The 21,118-nt window shown below is 38.8% G+C and overlaps 1 protein-coding gene across 1 annotated transcript; it reads left to right on the top strand.

The window, feature by feature from the left end:
* Positions 1-10,473: 10,473 nt before the first annotated feature.
* LOC109403180 (delta-aminolevulinic acid dehydratase) lies at positions 10,474-19,875 on the top strand. Its single transcript, XM_029875536.2, has 4 exons — positions 10,474-11,080; positions 11,183-11,783; positions 12,561-12,677; positions 19,501-19,875. Exons 1-4 carry the CDS (start codon positions 10,968-10,970, stop codon positions 19,651-19,653), a joined length of 984 nt encoding a protein of 327 aa, XP_029731396.2. The 5' UTR covers positions 10,474-10,967; the 3' UTR covers positions 19,654-19,875.
* The last annotated feature ends 1,243 nt before the right edge of the window (positions 19,876-21,118 follow it).

Below are 21,118 nucleotides of genomic sequence, written 5' to 3' on the forward strand. Positions count from 1 at the left end.
GACGGGTGCATGTTTGTTGAGAATAGTATCACATTCCAGTTTTACCAAAAGTCTATATGTTTACAACAAAAAAATGGATATGCAGTTATTGCGCCACACACTGGGGCAGAACGCAGTTATGGACAGGCAAAACCTCTAGTGCTCTGGATGTGCATCCTAGAGATTTGGTGTCTTCAGAGAAGTGTCTTGTAGGAGTTTTGACTAAAAGCTGGTGACTCAATAATTGATCTAGATAAGTTGTAACTGATCTAGATCAGTTTTAGCTTTTTATAGAAGCGTCATAGAAGAAAACTTTCTTCTGCAAAGTTGTTCATTTTGATATTTTTGACATTTCTTCCGAAGACACTTATACTCTATAATGCACACGAAAGGCACAGTGGGCTACTTTACTGGAAAAAGTCGAAAAAATCGATTTTGATCAAAATTTTGAAGTAAAAGAAATCAGAAAAAAATTTCGAACGTTAGGTTAGCAAAAATATATAAGAAAAAGATTATTCCATAACAAAAACTTACATAATCACGGAAATTGGAGGTGTTTCTTGTTGAAATAACAATAAAAGGTGATTAACAATATATTTGATAACTCATGAAGCAGCAGGCGAAGGCAGCTAATTTTTTGGCCAAAACATGTCAATACCACTAGCATCGATACAGTGAGGAAAGAAAAGTGGGGTAACTCGGGGCTTTTGCTATATATAAGTATGAAATCATCACGAAAATAAATGGAAATTGACCATTAGGATCAATTTTTTGAACTCCAAACATAATGTAAAGCAATTTTTCGATTGTTTTTTAATGTAACATGTCTGGGTAATTAGGGTCTTGGACCATTTGGGCAGGGGGACCTATTTTGGGCACTTGCTGCCATAACTCATTTTTAACCGATTGAGTTGAGTTTTGGGACACGATCAGATGCGTACAGTATCTATTCATGATCAAAAATTAAATCAGACTCTAGTTTAATTTAAAAACGCTTCACTAATACTTCACTTTTGCAAAAGAAAATAAAAAATGAATAACTCTTTTAAAGAAAAACTAGAAAGGACGGGCAAATTCCTTTTAATTCTACTACTGTGCTTATCTTCGGGTCTTGTCCGAAGATAAGCACAGTAGTAGAATTAAAAGGAATTTGCCCGTCGTTTCTAGTTTTTCTTTTAAAGAGTTATTCATTTTTTATTTTCTTTTGCAAAAGTGAAGTATTAGTGAAGCGTTTTTAAATTAAACTAGAGTTTGAAGTAACAAGTTCTACTAAAAGCTCTAAAGTAATAGTAAAGCAAAAATTAAAGTCAATCGGATTGAAATTGACTGAGCTATAGCAGCAAGTGCTCAAAATAGGTCCCCTGCCCAAATGTGATGAAACATGAATACAATAAATACAGACCCTACTGTGATGAAACATGAATACAATAAATACATATTTAGTGCGGCTCTGGCCAGTATATGCCATGTGAATGTGTATCTAGATATGTTATTATTATTGATTGGACCCTACGTCTTGACAAAAGAATAAATACCAAATAATTGTATGTGCGCTTCAACAGTATTACTGATTTAACACATATCAGATTTGGTTATTGAGCATTCATAAACATAGGTCAAATCAAATGAATAATCAGTATATAATATATTTTACGATAATTTCAATCTATGAACTGCAGTAAAAAATCTCGATATGTTCCATTGCTCTCTCGCAACGTTTATCAGGCATATGTTCTAAGATAGTCGAACACATAAAATTAGTTTCACCACCTTCCGCTATTATATGAGTATATAGATACAACAATATTATTACATGAGGTCCCTCCCAATAAAAATCTAGATATACATTCATAAGGAACATATTGACCTGAAAAGCGCCAAACCAATTTTACTATAAATGTGCATCATCACAAAAATTCTCCAGGCATGCTGCATTAAAAAACGATCGGAAAATTGTTTTACATCATGTAAGGTTTTCAAAAAATTGGCTTCTATTGCTAATTTTCTTTTCTTTTCGGGATGGTTTCATACTAGTATATAGCAGAAGCCCCGAGTTACCCCACTTTTATTTGCCCACTGTATCGATGCTAGTGGTATGGACATGTTTTGGCCAAAAAATTAGCTGCCTCCGCCTGCTGCTTCATGAGTTATCAAATAAATTGTAAATCACCTTTTTTTTGTTATTTAAATAAGAAAAACCTAAAATTTCCGTGATTATGTAAGTTTTTGTTATGGAATAATCTTTTTCTTATATATTTTTGCTAACCTAACGTTCGAATTTTTTTCTGATTTCTTTTATTGCTGTGTGCGTTCAAGATGCAAACGGTGCCCAAATGCGCTTCAAACGCGGTAACACATGTTACCAAAGGCAACGTAGCAACCATAGCCAATATCACCGCCAACCTAGGATTCGAAAGCTCCCACTGAAATCGGGTTACTTGTTATAAAATCTTACCGCTTTTGGTGCTACCGCATTTGATATTTGCATTCTGAATGCACACAGCAATACTTCAAAATATTGATCAAAATCGATTTTTTTCGTCTTTTTCAGTAAAGTAGCCCACTGTGCCTTTCCTGTGTATTATAGAGTATAAGTGTCTTCGGAAGAAATGTCAAAAATATCAGAATGAACAACTTTGAGGAAGAAAGTTTTCTTCTATGACGCTTCTATAAAAAGCTCAAACTGATCTAGATCAGTTGCAACTTCTTTCTTCTTCTTCTTCTTCTTTATGGCTCGACGTCCTCACTGGGACTTGGCCTGCCTCGCTTCAACTTAGTGTTCTTTGAGCACTTCCACAGTTATTAATTGAAGGGCTTACTTTGCCTGCCATTGCATGAATTTGTATATTGTGAGGCAAGTACAATGATACACTATGCCCAGGGAGTCGAGAAAATTTTCCCGACCGGAACGGGAATCGAACCCGCCGTCTCCGGATTGGCGATCCATAGCCTTAACCACTAGACTAACTGGAGACCCCAGTTGCAACTTATCTAGATCAATTATTGAGTCACCAGCTTTTAGTCAAAATTCTTACAAGACTCTTCTCTGAAGACACCAAACCTCTAGGATGGACATCCAAAGCACTAGAGGTTTTGTCTGTCCATAACTGCGTTCTGCCCCAGTGTGCGCCATACGTCGCTGTTTGTCACGCCGCTGGTTTTCACTTTTTACGCCGGTGATCAGTGCACAAACAAAATTAAGTTTACATAAAATGGAAATAAAAACAAATCTCACTATCACTATCATAATAGCTTCTCTTTATCGATTTTCTCATCTGTAAATCCTGATGAATTTTCTGGAAGAATCCCTGGTTGATCTCCTGGAAACATCACTGAATTTTTCTGAAAGAATCTCTGAAGAAACTTCTGGACAGAAAAGAATGAATTAATATTTCTCATATTTCTAATGAATGCCTGCAGGGAAAACACCAGGAGTTCTTTCCGAATTTTTTTAGGGGAATTCAGAGATGCCTCCTAGAGATACATCAGAAAAACATCCAGAGATTAGTCTGAGAGTTTCTACAGATTCAGGAATTCCTCCTGAAGATCCTTCTGGAATTCCCACAGGATTTTCTTTAGAAACTAGTCCAGGAGTTTCCTCAGAGATTCCTCCAAGAGATCCTTTAGAAATTCCTCTAGAAATCCAAAAAGAGATTTCTCTTGACATTCTGTAAGGATCGCTTAAGGAGATCCTTCAGGAATCATTCCGGGAGTTTCATCAAGAGTTCCTACAGGAATTCCTTCTAGCATCCTGTAGGGGTTGAGAGAGATAGAGAGAAAACGATTAATAGGGCATATAGCATCAGTTGCGGTGATACACCACCGCAAAAACAAAACAAATGATCAACATGAAATGAAACGTCAGTCTTGTAAAGCAATTTGTGCGCGAGAAGGTCTCGCTCCTCCTGGTGAGCGTGCGTTCGACTGCAGGATTCGGCTGGTGTGCTCGGAAGTGTCCCTCCGGACACTACAATGGCACAGCCGGTAGGTGTGGTTTTGTGGCCTCGTGATGGAGAAGTAGCGGCGACTGGAAGCGGGATAAAGTGTCCGTTTGTATTGGAGCATTGTGTTAGTTTCCGGTGGTTTGTAGGTGTAATACCGAATGGCTTGTTGTAACAGGATGGAGTGGAGTTGGTACATTCTATGTATAAGCAACACATAGAAAAGGTCCTCCATTGATATTTTTTGTGAACTTGTGTATATGTGTATGTAGTTTGATTAAAGGCTTTATTTGTTGTAATTACCGAAGAAGAGCGGCAGAATTGAAATAATTGGCAACAGAAAAACGAATTCCCCCGAGAGGATAAGCTGCAACAGTAAGACGAATCCCCACGAGGGGGTATACTGCAACAGTAAAGAGAATTCCCCCGAGAGGGTAAGCTTCAACAGTGAAGCGAATTCCCCCGAGAGGGTAAGCTGCAACAGTAAAGCGAATTCCCTCGAGAGGGTAAGCTTACAGCGAATTCCCCCCAGAGGGTAAGCTAACAGCGAATTCCCCCGAGAGGGTAAGCCAACAGCGAATTCCCCCGAGAGTGTAAGCTAACAGCGGATTCCTCCGAGAGGGTAAGCTGTAACAGTCAAGTAAAATTGGTTGAAGGATGTTTATGATGATATGTAGAGTGAAGGTTGTAGGAAGGAAGATGAAGGATAAAGGATGTAGAATGACGATGATGATGATGATGATGATGATGTTGGAGGCTAGTCCACCATGGCCACGCAGGCCATAGCGAGGCTAGCTCCGTCGATGCCTGTTTCTAAATTACAATGAAAATAGAACGCGAGACATCTTCCATCAAACTAGACAGCTGCCGACTGATACCTCAATCTGCAACCGTCACACTCTTTATTCCATTCTGGTATATACAATTCAACAATCTTCTTCCATAATAATATACCTCTGCCATCTCTCCAACAATTGTACCTACCAAAACAATACTGCCGCCGTTCACGTACCTGAAGGTTCGACGCTATCCGAGCGTTCAACGCTACCTAACTTCCAACAGATGAAGGATGTAGGATGAAGAAAGAAGAATATAGGATGTAGGATGAAAAACAGGAAAGATATTGGATAAAGTATGTAGAACATAGGATGTAAGATGAAGGATAAAGGATTAAGGATGAAGAATGATAGTAATGATAATGATGTTCAAGGATAAAGAATGTAGGATGCAGGAAGAAGAAAGAAGGATATAGAATGTAGAATGAAAGATAAAAGAAAGATATTAGATTAAGTTTGAAGGATATATGATGTAAGATAAAGGATAAAGGGTGTAGAATGATGGCGATGATGTGAATGAAGGATAAAAAATGTAGGATGAAGGAAGAAAGATGTGGGATGAAGAAAGAAGGATGAAGGATGAAAGCTGTTGAATGAAGTATGAAGGATATAGGATGTAAGATGAAGGATAAAAGATGTAGAATGATGGCGATGATGATGAAGATTGAAGTATGGAAGATGAAGGATGATGAAAGTTGCAGGATGAAATGTGAAGGATGAACGATGTAGGATGAAGTGTGCCTGGATGAGGGATCAAGAATGTAAGATGAAGAAAGAAGGGTGTAGGATGAAGGATGATGATGATTATGATAATGGTGATGAAGTATGCAGGATAAAAGAAGTTCATGCGTTCGGCTGCAGGATTCGACTAGTGTGCCGGAATTTTCTTGAAGATATTTTTATATACTCATATACTGCTTATATTCTCCCCAGAGAATAATCCTAAAGGAATATCAACTGACGTATTCCCGGAACGATCCTTAAAATAATTCTTGGAGGTAATCCCGTAAGAGCCTTGAAACTATCTTTGGAGGAAATCTTCAAGGTATCCTAGTAAGAAATCCTGAAGAGTCCCTAGAAAAATTCTTGAAGAATTTCCTGGAAGTATTTCCGGAGAACTCTCAAATCCTTGGAAAACAAAACTTGAACTCACCTGAAGGAATTCCGAGACGAATTGTCGGAACATATTTTAAAAGATCCCTAGGCAATTATTTGGAAGAATTCCTGATAGACATTCTAAATGAACACCTTCAAGACATCCCTGGAAAAACTTCTAGAGGAATCTAAAGGAATCTCCGGAGGAGATCCTGAAGAAATCTACGGATAATTACTTGAAGAAGACAAAAATATCTCAAGATATATTCCTGAAAGAATCGAAGGACGAATTTCTGAAGGAAATCTTTTGCAGGAACTGCAGGGAGTATTCTTGAAGGCACTCGTGGATAAATTCTCGACCAAATCCGTGGATGAACTTCTAAAGGGGTTTTCGGAGAAAATTGTGAAAGAATTCTTGGATGACTTCTCCTGGCTCTTGTATGCATTCTTCTTAAATTATCTTAAAGAATTCCCAAAACAAATCGCAGGAGAAATTGCCCAAGAAATTCTTGAAATAATTAAAAAAACAGCATTCAAGTGTTCTTGGAGGCATCCCTGGAAAATTTCTTTTTCGGGATTTTTTAAATTCTTGAACAAATCCCTGAATAAATTTTTGAAGGGATCTCGAAAGGTATTCCTGAAAGAATCAATAGAGGAATTCCTGGAACAATCCCTGGAAGAATTCCCGGAGCATTCCCCGAAGAGATTCCAAGAAAAATCCCAGAAGGGATTCCTGGAAAAAATCCCTAGAGGAAGACATGGAGGAATTCCTGAACGAATTTTTGAAGGAATATCTGAAGGAATTCCTGGAGAGAACCCTGGAGGAATTCCGGGAGGAATTCCAGGAGGAACCCCTGAAGGAATCCGTGGAGGAATCCCTGGAGGAATTTCTGAAGCAATATTTGGAGCGTTTCCTGATTTTTCCTGAAGCAATTCCTAGAGATATCTGTGGAGAAATACCTGGATCAATTCTTGGGGCAATCTCTGAAAGAATTCCTGGAGGGAACTTTAGTGGAATTTCTGCAGAAATCCCTGGATAAATTCTTGGAGAAATTGCCTGTGGAATTACTGTAGGAAATTTTTGGAGGAATCTCTGGAGTAATAACTGAAGCAACCCTTATTTGAAACATTACTGCAGAAATTCCGGTGAAATTCCTGAAAGAATGCCTAAAAGGATTATTGGAGCAATGCCTGGAGGATTTCCTGGAAGAACTCCTGGAGAAATATCTAGAGGTATCCTTGGAGACATCGCTAGAGGAATCTCTGGAGGAATATATGGAGAAGAAATTTTTGGATGAATTTCTGGAGGGATTCCTGTAGACCTGGAAAATTTTCTGGAGAGATTTCTGAAGGAATTCCTGAAACAAAAATCCTGGAAAAATCCCTGGAGGAAATCTTGGAAGAATTCTAGGGGGAATTCCTGGTGAAATTCCTGAGAATTATCATGGCAAATACCTGGAGGAACTACTGGGGGAATCCCTGGAAGGAACTCCTGAAGAAATTCCTGCCAGGATTTCTGGAGGAGTCCCTAAAGGAATCCTTGAAGGAATTTGTGGAAAAATATCTGGAAGATTCCCTTAATTTCCGTGAAGGAATACCTACAGCAATTCCTAAAGAAATTTCTGAAGATTTTTTTTCAAAAATTTCTGAAGGATTTCCTAATGAAATTGCTGGAGCAATTCCTGGAAGAATTCCTGGATAAATTCTTCTAGAAATCCCTGAAGCAATTCCTGGAGGTATCCCCAGAGGAATACCTTTAGGAATGCCTACAGGAATTCCTGGATAAATTCTTGGAGGAATTCCTGAAGCAGTTCCTGAAGGAATCTCTGGAAAAATTACTGAAGAAATTTCTGGGGAAAATACAGATACAATTCCTGGAAGAATCTCAGGCGGAATTCGTGAAGGAATGCTTGGAGAAATACCTAGTAGATTTTTTGAAGGAATTCCTGCAGAAATGCTTAGTGGAATGGCTAGAGGAACACCTGGAGAACCGAAGTGTAGAATTAGCTCTAAGTTAAAATACACGTAAATAAAAACAAAAAAAACACCTGGAGAAATATCTGGAGAAATTTTATTAAGAATTTCTACAGGATTCCCTGAAGGCAGCCCTGGAGGAATTCCTGGACGAATTCCTGGTAGGCTAGAGAAAGCTCTGGAGGAATTCCTGGAGGAATTCACGAAGAAAACTCCGGAGGAATGCATGAAGGAATACCTGGAGGAACCCTTGGAGAAATTTCTGGACGTTTTCCTGGTGGAATCCTTAGAGGAATCCCAACAGAAATCCTTGGAGGAATTTCAGGAGGAATACCTGAAGGAATTCCTGGAGAAATCCCCAGAGAAATCCCTAGAGGGTTCCCTTGAGTGATTACTGGAAGAATCTCTGTAGGAATGCCTCGAATAATGTTTGGAGGAATGCCTGGAAGAATTCCTGTAGGAATTCCTGCTAGAGACCCTGCCCAAGTAACAGAACTTGCTAAATAATAGTTTCTTAAGCTAAAGTTTACTAAAAAGTGGTTGTTTCCACTCTTGTAAAGCAAAAATGTTTGTTGAGTGGAGCACTTCGTGGAGGAATCCATAGAGAAGTTCCTGGAGACATTCCTGTAGGAATTCCTGGAGGAAACTCTAGAGGAACTCCTGGAGGAATCTTTTGAGAAAATTCTGGAACAATCTCTAGTGGAATTCATGGAGGAATTTATGGAGGAATCGCTGGAGGAATTCCTAGGAGAACCCCTGGAGGAATTCCTGGGGTTATTACCAGGAAAAAAAACCCGGAGTAATTCCAGGAGGGACCCTTGTTGTTGGAGGAATACCAAGACCAAATCCTGGAGGAATATCTAGAGGAACTTCTGGACAAATCTCTAGAGGAATTCCTGGAGGATTGTTTAGAAGATCCCTTCAAAAATCACAGGAGGAATTCTTGAAAGTATCCCAGGAGGATTTTCTGAACAAATCTCAGGAGGATGTACTGAAGGAATCGGTGTAGAATCCCGCGAAGAGTTCCTGGAAGAAACCTTGGAAGATTGTTTTTAAAGAATCCTTGGAGTGGTTCCGGGAAGTATTCCAGAAAAAATACCAAGTGAATCCCTGGAGGAAGTTTTGAAAAAATACCTGAAGAAACCCCGGAATCCCGGAAGCATTCCCATGAGAAATTTCACAGGAAATCTCAGGAGAGCTTTCTAAACGAATTCCTTGACGTATTTCTGTAGAAAATCCTGAAAAAATCCAATAGTACCCATGTTTGCAGTAATTTATAGACGAATTTTGAAGGAACTCCTGGAAGAATCCCAGATGGAATTATCGGAAAAATCTTTCGGATTTCTTGAAAGAATATATCGACACCAACATTTCAAAAGGGCGTAACTGCTTTTGGAATCATCACCTTCTTTTAAAACTGTGGATCATGTGTTATGATTTCCATGTTTTTCACAACAAGTACCAGATGGGAAAAACTCCTCTCTTTCCGACAACCACGGTGGTTTGAGTGTAAGGGAGGCAGTACGACCTACAGCTTTGAAAGAAGGTATTACTTCCAAATGCAGTTACGCCCTTTTGAAATGTTGGTGCCGATATGGAAAAATCCCCGGAAAAAAAATCTCTGAAGGAACACTTGAAGAAATATCTATTGTAAAACTTCTTTGAAAATCCTTGGAGAAAATCATGCAGCAATCCTCAAAAAAAAACACTGAAACAATCACTGGATGAACCTTTCAAGTTATTCCAGGAAAAATTCACGGAGGAATTCGTGGTAAAATCCTTAGAGGAATTCTTGAGGGAATCTCTATCCATGATGAAGCCACGGCAGGAAACTATGGTAAAATACCTGGAGGAATTCTTTGGTGCATCCTTATGTGTATGTGATGTATTTGTAAAAATTTCTGAAAGAAAAAGTGTGGGGAATTTTTGAAGTATTTCTTGGAATAAGCCCTGGATCACTCACTCTCGGAACCCCGCAAGACGTCCATGGAGGTATTCACAAAGGAAAAATTCCTTGAGCAATTCGTGAAGTTCTTAAAGAGTTTCTGGAAGAATTTCAGAAGATTTTCCTGAGGAATTCATGAAGATATATCAGTTTTTTGCTTATTATTTCGTAAAATTCTATGATAAGATTGAAAGGGTGTATGTAGAGAAATACTTGACAAATTTTTTTGTGGGTATCGGAAAAAAGTTTAATAACGATGGATAAAATCCCAAATTTTAGAATAGTTTATTTCTCGAGAGATTTTTTTTGAGAATTCTGAATTATTGATAATCTTGATTTGGGTAAAATTTTAAACAAAATTAAGGTGACCAGGGGAGAGGGCATGACCTCCACTACCCCTCTGGCTACGATCATGGTGGTGTTGTTTGCATGTGAATGCAACTTTGACTTTAAAAATCTTCTAAAAACATATTTGATATTATCGTCGAAGAGGAATAATTTCCAAATCAGAAAATGGCGTGATCACACTTTCACATTGAGTATCAAAAAATCCACACGTTTGGACCCCTCGGCTTTGTCTATGAATTGCATACAACAAACCAAACAACATATAATTGAAACGTTTCCACAAACCCTTATACAACTACATCCGAACATTATTGTATGTTGACTAAAAGTATCTCCACCACACATTGTAACGCATGGCCTACTACAGGCAGATCATCACTCAGTCCCTTGTTTACTTCGATACACGAGAAGCATGTTTTCTTGTCTGTGATTAGTGAATTGATATCAGTGCCTACTGTGATAGCACATAACATACTCTTCGGTGCAATATCTGACTGTGAAGAAATTTGCATAACAAAATAAACTCCCGTTTCCAGTGAACGCAATACAATCGCATCGATTGAAGAACGACTGACAACTTTCACATTCTCCATCTCGCCATCATTCGCCTGCTGGTCATCGAAAAGAGATAGCCAGTCGAACAAGAAGTACGCACGTAAATGAACGTTCCGTGCCGGTAACGAAAATTACACAATCATCGTCTCGACAAGTACGTGCAACGATATCGGTTCGTCTCCGTGAGCGGTGTTTTGTTCTTTGATATCAGCTTTGATTAGCGAGGCAGTGTGATTGGTGACCAATCTGTCAGTGCAAGTGACTCTGTGAAATTAACAATCATTCCCTCTGGAGATGTCGTCTCTAACGAAACTACACAGCAGTATCTTCCATCCAACGTTGAGGAAACTCCAGTGCCAGGATGTAGACATCGCTGCACACAATCTTATGTACCCGTTGTTTTTGGTGTGAGTATTCACGGAGGAGGCAGCGACAGATTTCTTTCAGTGCATTTCGTCGTAGCTGCACGGAAAATTTAAATGAAACTAAATTTCAATTTTTCTATCTAGAGAAGACGATGAAGCGGTTCAGGAGATTCCGAGTATGCCTGGCGTAGCCAGGTACGGCATCAATACCCTGAAGAAACACGTAACGCCATTGGTAGAAAAAGGTCTGGCATCGATTCTACTGTTCGGAGTCGTTGACAAGCTCCCCAAAGACACCACTGGCAGTGGTGCTGATTCTGCTGAAAACCCCGTGGTCAAAGCCCTTCCCCTACTGCGGCAATGGTTCCCAGACCTGTTGATCGCGTGCGATGTCTGTCTCTGCCCGTACACCAGCCACGGCCATTGCGGAGTCCTTACCGACGACGGAGTCATCGACAACGAACCCAGCATCCAACGGATTGCGGAAATCTCCCTAGCCTACGCGAAGGCCGGAGCGCACATTGTGGCCCCATCGGACATGATGGACAATCGTATTTGGGCGATTAAGAAAATCTTGCGAGAGAACAAAATGGAGAACACCGTTTCGGTGCTGTCGTACTCGGTGAAGTTCGCTTCCGGATTCTATGGACCGTTCCGGGATGCGGCCAAATCGGCACCGGCTTTCGGCGATCGGAAGTGCTACCAGTTGCCTCCCGGTTCGAAGGGGATTGCCAAACGAGCGGCGGTACGTAGAAATCTGCAACGGTTTTAGACAAACAGTCGAGAAACATTTGGTCAAATATGGCGATCGATTTGAATGGGTCGAATCTACATAGGAATCGCTTCAAACTTAGGACCTATTCAAATCGAACGCCTGGAATGGTAGTACGCTGTTTGTCCAGGTATCTGTTGTAAGACCCTCTACTACAAAAAGTTGGAAACTAAAACGTCGAAAATATGAAAGGTCGAAAAGTTCAAAGATGGTTACAAGGAATGACATAAGGTCGAAACAGTGCAAAATGTTATCGACCTTATGGATTTTGACCTCTCGAAAAAATCAAAGTTGTGAGCTTCGACCTCTGGTTTTTCGACCTTTCATTCACAGTCTATTCTAATAGTGTAGTAATTCAAGCAATGCGCAGTCTCAGAAGATATGTTTTTGGAGTTCTGTTTTGATTCTGGAAGTGCATTCGATGCAAAGAGCCACGTGACTCGAATTATGTTTTTTTGCATTATGTACAGTACAGAGCTATCAAAAACATGCACCGACGCGAACGCGGTCGGCGGAACGAGTCAAATGCCAATGTCTCCTCCGCTCGACCAGATGAAGAAACTCTTTGTTTTTGTCACATTCCTCTGGGGAAGCATGGGGGAAAACTTCTCGAGAGCGCTTCATTTATTCAGCATCCGATACGATGCATTCTTTGTTGCACTTTTTCCGCCGTTGGTGTCGATAATGTGTCGTTGCATGGTTGGTCTAATGGGTTGCTTTGTTTCTGGTCATTCATCTCCCGTTTTATAGAAACGAGACGTCGAAGAGGGCGCTGACATGTTGATGGTCAAACCGGGCATGGCGTACTTGGATATTGTCAAACAAGTGAAGGATGACTACCCGGAGCTGCCGTTGTTCATCTATCAGGTAAGTTTGAATAGACACTGATCTATCTGAGATAGATTGTCTGATATGATAAATGTGATAATATGATGATTGCCAATGTTATAGTCTGATGATTAAGATAATTACCATGAACATATTTTGAAGTTAATGTGAAGATAACCACAAGACAATCAAAACTGTCTAAGAATATCACAAAAAATAACTAAAAGCTGACTAGAAGAAGACTTATGAGAGAACCAGAAAACTATCAGATAAGAAGACAAGAAAAGGAAAACATGAAGACTAGACGACAAGAAGGCAAAAAGATCAGGAGACAGAAACACAAGAAGGCAACGAAGACCAGAAGGTCTACAGACCAGAAGACCAGATGACCAGAATATCAGAAGACAATTAGACAACGAAACAACAAGACTAGAAATACGACAAAAAGATAACAAGATAAGAGGACTACATAAAACCAGAAAATTGTGAAGATTAGAATACCAGAAGACCAGAAGATAAGATTACTAGAAAACCACTAGATCTGAAGACCAGTAGACTAGAAGACCATAAGATTAGAAGATTAGAAGACCAGACGATCATTGATAGATCAGGAAACCAGAAAACCATAAGATCAGAAGATCAGAAGGCTAGAAGACCAGAAGATAACAAGATTAGAAGACCAAAGAGCAGAAGACCAGAAAACCAGAAGACCAGAACACCACTAGCTTAGAAGACCAGAAATCTAAAAATCCAGAAGACCAGAACACCAGAAGATCAGAAGACCTGAAAACCAGAAGACCACAAGATCAGGAGATTAGAATACGAGAAGACCAGAAGATAAGAATACTAGAAGACCACAAGATCAGTAGACCAGTAGACTAGAAGACCATAAGATTAGAAGATTAGAAGACTAGACGATTAGAAGATCAGGAAACCAGAAAACCAGAAGAACAGAAGATAAGAAGATCAGAAGGCTAGAAGATCAGAAGATCAGAAGATGAGCAGATCAGAAGGCTAGAAGACCAGCAGATCAGAAAACCAGAAGATCAGATGATCAGAAGATCAAAAGACCAGAAAACCAGAAAGTCTCAAAACTAGAAGACCAGAATACCGGAAGACCAGAAGACCAATAGGACAAAAAACAACAAGATTAGAAAACACGAAAATAAGATAACAAGATAAGAGAACAACATGACTACAGAAGACCAAAAGACCAGAAGAGCATGAGATCAAAAGATCAGAAGACTAGAACACCGGAAGTCCAGGACATCAGAAGACACAAAGAACAGAAAACCAGAAGATTAGAAGACCAGAAGATCAGAAGACCAAAAAAACAGAGACCAGAACACCAGAAAATCGGAAGACTAGAAAATCAGAAGACTAGAAGATTAGAAGACCAGAAAACCAGAAAACCAGAAGACCAGAAGGTCAGATGATAAGAAGACCAGAAAATCAGAAAACCAGAAGATTAGACGACCAAAAGACTAGAAGATCAGAAGACCAGAAGACCAAAGGATCAGAAGATAAAAATATCAGAAAACCAGAAGATTAGAAGATCAGAAGATCAAATAACCAGAAAACCAGAACACTAGAAAACCAGATGATTAGAAGACCAGAAGATCAGAAGACCTGAAAACCAGAAAACCAAAAGGGCAGAAGAACAGAAGACCAGAAAATTAGAAGATCAAAAGACCAGAAGATCACAAGATGAGCAGATGAGAAGGCTAGAAGACCAGCAGATCTGAACCCAAGCAACACATGGTTACAAAACAGTGACGGCAGTGTATGTAAGGGTTACTCAGTAAGGCACAGTGACTTCTGTGCAACCCTAACATACGCTGCTGTTACTGTTTTGTTACCATGTGTGTTGTTTGGGAAGATCGCAACATCAGAAAACCAGAAGATCAGATGATCAGAACATCTGAAAACGAGGAGACCTGAAGATCAAAAGACCAGAAACCAGAAAGCCTCAAAACTAGAAGACCAGAATAATGGAAGACCAGAAGACCAATAAGACAACAAAACAACAAGATTAAAAAACACGACAAAAAGATAACAAGATAAGAGGACAACATGACTACAGAAGACCAAAAGACCAGAAGAGCATGATATCAGAAGATCAGAATACCAGAACACCAGAAGACCAGGACATCAGAAGACCAAAAGACCAGAAAACAAGAAGACCTGAAGATTAGAAGACCAGAAGATCAGAAGACTAGAAAACCAGAGACCAGAACACCAGAAAATCAGAAGAACAAAAAATCAGAAGACCAGAAGATTAGAAGACCAGAAAACCAGAAAGCCAGAAAACCAGAAGATCAAAAACCAGAAGACCAGAAGGTCAGATGATAAGAAGACCAGAAGATCAGAAAACCAGAAGATTAGACAACCAGAAGACCAGAAGATCAGAAGACCAGAAAACCTAAAGATCAGAAAACCAGAAGACTAGAAGATCAGAAGATCAAATAACAAGGAAACCAGAAAATCAGATGATTAGAAGACCAGAAGATCAGAAGACCAGAAGACCAGGAAACCAGAAAACCAAAAGATCAGAAGAACAGAAGACCAGAAGACCAGGATCTAGAAGACCAGAAGATCAGAAAATCAGATGACCTTAAGACCAGAAGATCAAAAGACCCCAAGACCAGAAAACCAGAAGAACAGAAGATGAGCAGATCAGAAAACTAGAAGACCAGTAGATCCAAAGATCACAAGATCAGAAAACCAGAAGATCAGATGATAAGAAGACCAGAAAGCCTCAAAACTAGAAGACTAGAATACCGGAAGACCAGAAGACCAATAAGACAACAAAACAACAAGATTAGAAAACACGACAAAAACATAACAAGATAAGAGGACAACATGACTACAGAAGACCAAAAGACCAGAAGAGCATACGATCAGAAGATCAGAAGACCAGAACACCAGAAGACCAGGACATCAAAAGACCAAAAGACCAGAAAACCAGAAGACCAGACAACCAGAAGACCAGAAGATCAGAAGACCAGAACACCAGAGACCAGAACACCAGAAAATCAATAGAACGACCAGAAGATTAAAAGACCAGAAAACCAGAAAGCCAGAAAACCAGAAGATCAGAAGATCAAAAACCAGAAGACCAGAAGGTCAGATAATAAGAAGACCAGAAGATCAGAAAACCAGAAGATCAGAAGATCAAAAAGCAAAAGGCTATAAGATCAGAAGATCAATAACCAGAAAACCAGATCACCAGAAAACCAGATGATTAGAAGACCAGAAGATCAGAAGACCAAAAGACCAGGAGACCAGAAAACCAGAAGATCAGAAGATCAAAAACCAGAAGACCAGAAGGTCAGATAATAAGAAGACCAGAAGATCAGAAAACCAGAAGATCAGAAGATCAAAAAGCAAAAGGCTATAAGATCAGAAGATCAATAACCAGAAAACCAGATCACCAGAAAACCAGATGATTAGAAGACCAGAAGATCAGAAGACCAAAAGACCAGGAGACCAGAAAACCAAAAGGTCAGAAGACCAGAAGATCAGAAAACTAGAAAACCAGAAGATCAGAAAACCAGAAGACCTTAAGACCAGAAGATCAAAAGACCACAAGACCAGAAAACCAGAAGACCAAAAGTTCAGAAGATGAGCAGATCAGAAGTCTAGAAGACCAGCAGATCTGAAGATCACAAGATCAGAAAACCAGAAGATCAGATGATCAGAACACCTGAAAACCAGAAGACCAGAAGATCAAAAGACTAGAAAGCTAGAAAGCCTCAAAACTAGAAGACCAGAAGACCAATAAGACAACAAAACAACAAGATTAGAAAACACGACGAAAAGATAACAAGATGAGAGGACAACATGACTACAGAAAACAAAAAGACCAGAAGAGCATGAGATCAGAAGATCAGAAGACCAGAACACCAGAAGACCGGGACATCAGAAGACCAAAAAACCAGAAAACTAGAAGACCATAAGATTAGAAGATCAGAAGACCAGAAAACCAAAGACCAGAACACCAGAAAATCAGTATAACAGAAAATCAGAAGATCAGAAGATTAGAACCAGATTAGGGGCCCATCCCGGGTAGAGCTTAATGGCAAAAGAATGGTAAATTTTACCATTAAAACAGAATGTTTGAATGGCAAAATGTGTTATTTGTTTGTTTGAAATAAGAGTTAAAATAACAAAAATAATATCAAAATTTTGGTAGCAGAAAAACTTAAAAATAACTTATTTTGCCATTGTAATAATAAAGTAATGGTAAAGCATGCGGATAAAATTGAAGAACAAAATATGTTATTATTGAGATATTGATAACAAAATAAGACCCAAATTAACTGTTATCGGTGAATAACAAAATATGACATTCTTGAGTTATTGATAACAGAATAAGAACAAATTTAGCTGTTTATGTGGCGATCAAAATAATGATAGGTTTAGTTGTTCATATTCAATTTTAGGAAAAATTTAGCTAGGAATGTTAATTATGTTATTGTTTTGATATTTTATATAATTCATTATAAAAGGTGCTAAACTGCAAGTTTTACCATGATAGTAATTTTTGTTATTGATGTGTTATTTAGCATTATTCATGAATAACATATCAATGACAAGATTTGCTATGGTTGTATATTTTGCTATTGATTTGCCATTTTAAGTTTTTCATAATAACAGAAGAATGGCAAAACGAGATATGATGGCAAAACCAGTTATTATTTTGTCCTTTGTTTGCCATTAGCCTCTACCCGGGATATAGCCGAGGCGGTAAACGCACGGGTATTCAGCATGACCATGCTGAGGGTGACGGGTTCGATACCGGTCGGTCCAGGATTTTTTCGTAAAGGAAATTTCCTTGACTTCCTTGGGCATAGAGTATCTTCGTGCCTGCCACACGATATACACATGCAAAATGGTCATTGGCACAGGAAGCTCTCAGTTAATAACTGAGTTAAAAGCTGAGAAGCAGGCTTTGTCCCAGTGAGGACGTTACGCCAAGAAGAAGAAGAAGAAGATTTGAACCACAAAATCAGAAAGCCAGCACACCAGAAGTCCATAAGGTCAGATGATAAGAAGACCAGAAGATCAGATAACCAGAAGATTAGACGACCAGAAGACCAGAAGATCAGAAGACCAGAAAACCAAAAGATCAGAAGATCAGAGAACCAGAAGACTAGAAGATCAGAAGATCAAATAACCAGAATACCAGAAAACGAGATGATTAGAAGACCAGAAGATCAGAAGACCAGAAGACCAGGAGACCAGAAAACCAAAATATCAGAAGAACAGAAGACCAGAAGACCAGAAAACTAGAAGACCATAAGATCAGAAATTCAGAAGGCCTTATGAGCAGAAGATCAAAAGACCACAAGACCAGAAAACCAGAAGGCAAGAAGATCAGAAGATGAACAGATCAGAAGGCTAGAAGACCAGCAGATCAGAAGATCACAAGATCAGAAAACCAGAAGATCAAATGATCAGAAGATCTAAAAACCAGAAGACCAGAAGATCAAAATACCAGAAAACCAGAAAGCCACAAAATTAGAAAACCAGAAGACCAATAAGACAACAAGACAACAAAACAGGAAGATTAGAAAACACGACAAAAAGATAACAAGATGAGAGGAACACAAGACTACAGAAGACCAACAGACCAGAAAAGCATGATACCAGAAGATCAGAAGGCCAGAACACCAGAAGACCAGATGATTAGAAGATTGGAAGATCAGTAGACCAGAAAACCAAAAGTTCAGAAGATCAAAAGAACAGGAGACCCGTCAACTAGAAGATCAGAAGACCAGAAGATCACAATATCAGAAAACCAAAAAAAACAGAAGATTTGAAGACCAGAAAACCAAAAGACCAGAAGATCAAAAGACCACAAAGCTAGGTCTTGAGGCGATTTATGGAATCTGATGATGATTAGAGATTGATTCATGGGACTTTTAGGGGTCTCAGGAGGATTCAAGGGTGTTTCTGAGGGTCTCAAATCTAGAAGTTCTTTCGCCTCTGACTAGACAATAAGATTGGTCAACAAGTGCATGCAATTTATAAAATATAAAAATGACGACATGAAGTTACTAACACTTTGTGAAATGGAGGCAAGAAAATATATAAACACGACAATTCAAGACAATATTAAATAAAAAAAATCGAGATGATTAGAAGAACTAAAAACAACGTAATATTTGGAGTCAACGCTTTCACCGATTCAGATATTGAGAGAGCAAGAACAGAAAAATGAATTTGAAAATGAATTTGAATTCAACAAGTAAGAAATAAATTTATATAAAGAATAATGAGGAGAAATAATCAAAAAGTTTTATGAAAAAAACATCTGAAAATAGAAATAAAAATAAAAATAAAACGAGAAAACAGATAAATGACATCCAAGCCAAATGAAAAAGTAGGATGAAGTGAAAAAAAATACAAACGTGTCGTAAATTCAATAAAGTGAAAAATAAGTAATCAAGCATGAGAAGAGAAAAAAAAACTGCTCATATGATAAGGTTTGTAAGAAATATAATTAGGAAATAATGATTGTAAAAAAAAGAACAAGAAACCTAAAAACTAAGAATTGACAGAATACGATTAAAAGAAGAAAATGGAAAGGCTATCAAACTAGAAGACCAGACGATGCAAAAGCAATAAGAGGAAATATGAAGCAATACGATAATTAGTGGACAAAAAGACTATCAATTTCCAAACTAAATTACTTAAGGGAAATTCTCGCAAAAACCGGACTACATAACGTCTGGGATTTCAAATTTGTCTTGCTTAATCGTTAGAATATGCTTAAAAGAACATTCAAGTGGTAGCCTGGTTTCTGCTAGAATTACCGATTTGAAAAAGTTTTAATTTTATTTCCCTTCATCCACAGGTGTCCGGCGAGTACTCGATGCTGTTGAACGCCGGCAAAATCGGTGCCTTCGATCTGCGGACCGTCCTGTGGGAGGTGCTGGTTGGGATGCGCCGTGCCGGAGCAGATTGCATCATTACGTACTTCACGCCCACACTGCTCGATTGGTTGTGATTGAAAGGTGTACCAGAGAGCGAACCACTGCATTTAATTACTGTTCGAAATTCTGTGGTGTGGTGTAACATCGTCATCACTGTCATATAGAGTTTTAGGTGGAGATTGATTCCAAGCGTAGGTGTAGGGTTTGCTACTCTAGCGATGAGTGTTTCTTAGGTGAATAAAAGTGGAAAAAAGAATCAATCATCATTAAAATCATTTAAAGATGTTCTACTACAACTTTGCAAAATTGCGTTTAACTTTTTTCCCAAGAAAAGAAATTCCCGAACTTCAACTAATTCATCTGTCACGTATACCAAACAGCTTCATTGAAACCAGAACACTGCATTCCTTTGTGTCTCGATTCAATTTCAAACTCCAAACCCACCTGCAGCTCGCGGTAACGATCAGAAGAAAGAAAAACATTCGCGAAACGACCTTCTTCTTCCTCAATACATATTGCACACCACCGCACCGTACAATAATTCTCGTTGAGAGGCGCCCACCCATCCTCGTCTAGACTCGTGCTACGATGAACCAGCATAAATAAACAAACATGAAATCGTCTCACCCACCTCCAATGCATCTAACTGCACACAAATGCATCTACCCACCGTCGCGCCGCCAGCATCGAATCAGCAAAGGTATTTGACTTCGGAAACCATCAAAACATATCAGCTTTCTCTCTTTGTTGTGCTCAACGCTCTCCTTCCTTGGGGGATGTTTGCTACATTCTACGTTGTGGGGGCGCACCCAACCCCACCCACTAGTAGCTAAATCGTTCGCGGTAACGCTTGCTCAGAGATGAGAGCATCACCGTTTGAAACTGAGATGAAGCATCATGTTTCTCTCTGTTTTCATTGTTCTTAGAATCTAGCGCCCCCCCCACTCTCCTCAGACGATTTTATCTTAATCGTACCTTTGGAATAATCATAGCTGTTAGGTCGAGAATCCATAAACAAAATTGATTGCTACAAGTAATGCAAAAGAACCTGCAATGTTCTCAATGATTCACTTGGTCATCGTTGTTGTCTGTACATTGCACTAGAAGGTAATATCATCCCGAGCAGAGGGGAATATCAATCTAATAACTATCAAATCACATAATCTGTTTTTATATCTTGTTTTGTTATTATTAACATATCAAGGCATTAGTTTTCCATAACTTGTTTTGTCTGACAATCTTATTTTGTTATGATCAAGCTATTGATATACACTCATAAAATAATATTGTAATCATATGTTTTTTTATGGAACAAATTTAGTTATTATTATACTATTGAGAATGAACAAATATTTAATAAACAATAGCACAACAACAAGTTTTGAAATTGAAACTACATCATTCGAGATTTTGTTAACAGCATACCGTGTGTATGATCTAATTGATTCCTCTAATTGGGACTGAATGAGCTTTTCAGTTTATTATTTGATGAACACTTCGATAATTATGACCTGTTTTTTTGTTCCTTTTTTAGTATTT

Source organism: Aedes albopictus, chromosome 3 (assembly GCF_035046485.1).
Source record: "Aedes albopictus strain Foshan chromosome 3, AalbF5, whole genome shotgun sequence".
Lineage (NCBI taxonomy): Eukaryota > Metazoa > Arthropoda > Insecta > Diptera > Culicidae > Aedes > Aedes albopictus.

What these genes read in the sequence shown, in the direction of transcription:
- LOC109403180 (XM_029875536.2), top strand. Translation starts at nt 10,968, where the DNA reads ATGTCGTCTCTAACGAAACTACACAGCAGTATCTTCCATCCAACGTTG. An exon ending in ATGTACCCGTTGTTTTTGGT is followed by an intron (nt 11,081 to 11,182) that starts GTGAGTATTCAC and finishes TTTTCTATCTAG; the next exon opens with AGAAGACGATGAAGCGGTTC. An exon ending in GGATTGCCAAACGAGCGGCG is followed by an intron (nt 11,784 to 12,560) that starts GTACGTAGAAAT and finishes CCCGTTTTATAG; the next exon opens with AAACGAGACGTCGAAGAGGG.